General features: G+C 43.6%; 1 protein-coding gene across 1 annotated transcript; it reads right to left on the bottom strand.

Annotated features, from left to right (window-relative positions):
* Nucleotides 1-342: 342 nt before the first annotated feature.
* Nucleotides 343-788, bottom strand: LOC134161983 (vitelline membrane outer layer protein 1-like). Its single transcript, XM_062615380.1, is given in 5 exon segments — nucleotides 343-392; nucleotides 395-458; nucleotides 549-674; nucleotides 676-729; nucleotides 732-788. Coding segments are annotated over 5 exon segments (351 nt in total).
* Between the last annotated feature and the right edge of the window lie 3,509 nt (nucleotides 789-4,297).

Raw genomic sequence — 4,297 nt, 5'->3', positions numbered from 1 at the left:
ACCTGAAAGAAACTCACCAGTGAAAGAAAAAAAGAAGTGGAGAAATCTGTTCCTCAGCTCTGAGCAGCTGTCAGAAATCAGGAATTTTCGGTTATCTGCCAGCAGTTAGATGGCATGATGATTCTTGTGAACATAATACACTTCAATAACTGTGAGAAGTTATGCTAACGTACTGGTAGGTGTTAAAGACATCATCATTTGAGGCATTAGCAGGCTCAGCAAGATGCAAGAAATCAAACGTCACAGGTATGTCCCAGTGTAAAGCTAAAGCCAAGCTTTACTCATGTTTCCTTAGCTGTGGGATATGGGATGTGTAGGCAGTGATGAAGATGAAGCTAGTGCTCATTTACAGCAGAAAAACTTCACATTCTTGAGTACTGTGTCATTCTGCCACCTTGTTAGGGCTCTACCTTGGTCTGCAAACCACATATATTGCAGATTTTGCTCCATTTTCTAGGCTAAGTTTTCCAGAAGACTCATATTTTTGTGTACAGAGTGCCATAGTCAGGAAGAGGAAAACCGCTGCAGAAAGCCCTCAGACTCTGGACAAGACCATCCTGGGAGGTGGAGAGCTGTGGACCAAGGCACAGGGACAAGAAATTCTGGGAAATAGGGAGAATTTTACCTTCAGCTCCATTGGCATAGCCGTAGTGGCAAAATTGCTGACTCCCCCAGTTTGCCCCAGTGGCCTCCATTGTGCACAGTGAGGACGGAGGTGTGCTCCTGTTCCCCTGTGCCTGGGATGCAGAGAGGAACAGGATGAGGGTAGCTGGCATGAGGAGCTTCATCTCTTGCACTCTGCATCTGCTGAAAGAGAACTGGCATATAGACAGGGGAATTTATACCCTGCTAAGGCAGCTTGCCTTTCTCAATAGTCCACTGACAAACACCATAGGAACAGTAATTTCCACCCAGGCAGTGACAGAGCACTTGCTGACCCACTCACAGTGCCCAAGAGGAGCTACCTTGGGAGTTCAACAGCTGACATGAAGCACATGCTGTAGCTGCAGGCATATGCACCATTGCTGAAGGGCTATAGCAAGACCTATGTGTTCCAAGCTGTGCTTATGGCAGAGGCTTAATATGGATTCCTGCTTCTACCTGTGCAGTCACTTGGCCATGGGGATGTTTCTTATAATATGAAATCTTCTTTCTGAGCTAAAAAGAGAGAATTTGCATCTTAGATTGAAGTCCAGGGACTACACCTGCTCATAGACCATCTGTTAAGCTGCCAGCAGGTCCTCTGGGCTAAAGAGGTGAAAGCAACTTCTGGTAAATTAATTTTCTCTACAAGTGAATAAAACCTGAAGGAAACTCAGGTGGATTGAAAACTGGATGAACATTTGAGCCCACAGAGTGGTGATCCATCTCTGGGCCCAGAGATAAAGCTTAGCTGGAAGCATACAACTTGCAGTGTACCCAAAGGGTCAGTACTGGGTGCAGTCCTGCTCAATATTGTCATTAATGACCTGGGTGATGTGTCAGAGTGTGCCTTCAGCAACTTTGCTGACAACACAAAACTGGGAGGAGTCCAGAGGAGTGTGCTGCCATACAGAGGGACCTCAACTGGCTGGAGAAATGGGCTGACAGGAACTTCATGAAGTTCAACAAGGAGCAGTGTAAAGCCCTGAGCTGCGGAGGAGCAACTCCAGGCACCAACATATGCTGTGGGAAACCCAGCTGAAAGCAGCTTTGCATGAAAGGACCTGGCGGTGTTGGTGGACACCAGCTTGATCATGAACCAGCAATGTGCCCTTGCAGCAAAGAAGGCAAATGGAATCCTGGGTTGCATCAGACAACGCATTGCAGCAGGTCAGGAGAGGTGATCATTCCCCTATACTCAGCACTGGTGAGGCCACACCTGGAGTGCTGTGTCCAGTTGGGGCTTCTCAGCACAAGGGACGTGGGCAACTCAGTACAAGGGACACTCTGAAGAAAGTCCAATAAAGGGTGACGAAGATGATTAAGAGACTGGAACAACTCTTCTATGAGAAAAGCCCAAGAGCTGGGACTGTTTATCCTGGAAAAGAGAAGGGTCAGAGGGGTTATCAAAATCTGTAAATACCTGAAGTGAGTTTGCAAAGAGCATGGAGCCAGGTGTTTTTCAGTGGTGCCCAGTGACAGGACCAGAGGCAATGGGCACCAACTGACACACAGGAGCTTCCATCTAAACATCAGGAAACACTTTTTTGCAATGAGGATGACTGAGCAGTGGCACAGGCTCCCAGAGACACTGCGGAGTCTCCATCCTTGGAGATATTCAAAAGCCATTCGGCCATGGTGCTGGACAATCAGCTCTAGGACCCTGCTTAAGCAGGGTTGGACCAGACAATCTCTCTTCAACCTCAGATATTCTCTGACCCTTTGATTCTGTTAACTGGAAGAGAGAAGTCGACAGAAACAATATGGCAGAATAAATGCCCATGAAGATATTCTCAGCGATGTGTTTTGAGTGACTCATAGAAAAGTTGAAGGCAGCAAGTGCCCAGGAATTAAGTAGAGGTGTGGAGGTAGATGGCATCTACCAAAGAAGTTGAAAAGTACAGAGGGACAGTTTGGGCTGAATGACTGTGTGTTTCTGTGTGCTCCAAGCCATTTTATACTCTTCCCACTTTGTTACCAAGAGACTGGTTGCCACTAATCAGCTCTCAATAGCCATGCTCCTCAGCATATCTAATGTCAAAACTGGCCATTACAATTAGGTGCAAAGCACACAATCTGGCTCTGTTAAACCTCCCTCATCTGCAGGTTAGGATGAAGATGGGACACTCACAGGTAACTGCTTCCTGCAAAAGTTTGTCTCGTGAAAACAGTACATCAACAACCCCAGAAATCACACCTATTGCCAAAGAAACATGAAAGTGCATTAAATAATCTATTATAAGCAGAGGGTTGTATTATTTAGAAACAAGAGGTGTGATTCTTAATGAATGTAGACATCTACCACGAAGATAACTTCATCTCAAATAATCACCATGGGCTCCCTTTATAGCTGCTGAGAGAGACAATATGACGACAATAGAGAGAAACAGATACCTTCACATGAACCTTTCCCTAAAAATACCCATTCATCTCTGCTGACTACAAGGAGGCATGATCCCATCTGGACTAGTCTTATAACCTCAGTCTCTTTTTAGACTTTAGTAGGCTAAAAACAATAGTGCTGAATTAGAATTAGTGTTCAGTAATATGGGCAAATGTTTAAGAGAACATATTCAGTTATGTGCTGTCTGGTCCTCATTTTCTCATTTGCAAAATTGACTCAGATTAATAGAAAATAGAACAGGAGGAAAAATGCAAGTGAGAGACGTCAGAAGTGAGACAAGACCCAGGATTTTCTAGATGCATGAGCAGAGAAAAAAGCTTTATAGCAGACAACAGACTAAGTATAGCTATTTCTCAGATGTAGGAGGAGACAGTTTCGCATTAGTGATGGCGTATAAAGAAGACCCCACTCTGAGGTGGTGTTCTTCTTGCTGTGAACTTGTTTTACTTGTTTTCAGGCAGTTTCCTGCTTGTCCATGACCTCCATCTTTCACATAAAACTTTTCCTCGGAAACATAAGACAACTTAGTTACCTACTAGGCTTAGCATCATTATTGCTTTTCAACACATAAATCACAATCTTTACAGTTTCTCATATTTTTATTTCTGTATTAACAATAGAACTAACTTACTTTATTTAGGAATTATGCATGTCTTCTTTCTATAGCTTTATTCTTTACTGGCTCATTGTAATTCTTGTTTACAATGAATAATACTGTTTTAACACAGTCTTGTGAAAACCTAATTGCCCTGCAGTGGGAGTTTTCAGTTTCTTTTGGTCCCCAATTCCTGAATGGGAGTCAGCATGCCAAAACTCTTTATTTTTGCCAGGCAATGCCACAAACCAATCCTGTCTATAAATGAAGCAAAGACAAAGAACCTGAAGAAACGTAACAAGACAGCTCATCTATGCGTGCAGCCCTAAGGCAGGATCAGTCTACACCTAAGCATTCCTGAAGGATGAAAGGTGATTGTCCAACCTGTGCTTAAAAACTTTCAGGGATGAACACATCACAGATCATGAAGCAAGATAGTCTAGTGCTCAGCTGTCCTTACTATTGGACTGGCTCTCCTAACATCTGCTGAAATGTAAGACTACTCTTTTATCTTGCTCATAATAATAGTTTATTCATGTCTTCCTTTCACAACCATTTACACACATGAAGACATCCCTCTTCAGTCTTGTCTACTACTAAATAATCCCAGTTCTTTCAGTCCTACTGCTTACATCATTTTGTAGGTATGGTGTTTC

This window comes from Pezoporus occidentalis, unplaced genomic scaffold (assembly GCF_034315485.1).
Source record: "Pezoporus occidentalis ecotype Australia unplaced genomic scaffold, CSIRO_AGI_Poc_V1 ctg18, whole genome shotgun sequence".
Lineage (NCBI taxonomy): Eukaryota > Metazoa > Chordata > Aves > Psittaciformes > Psittacidae > Pezoporus > Pezoporus occidentalis.
Note: the sequence above shows the minus strand (reverse complement) of the source record. Positions and strands in the feature narration are given on the sequence as shown.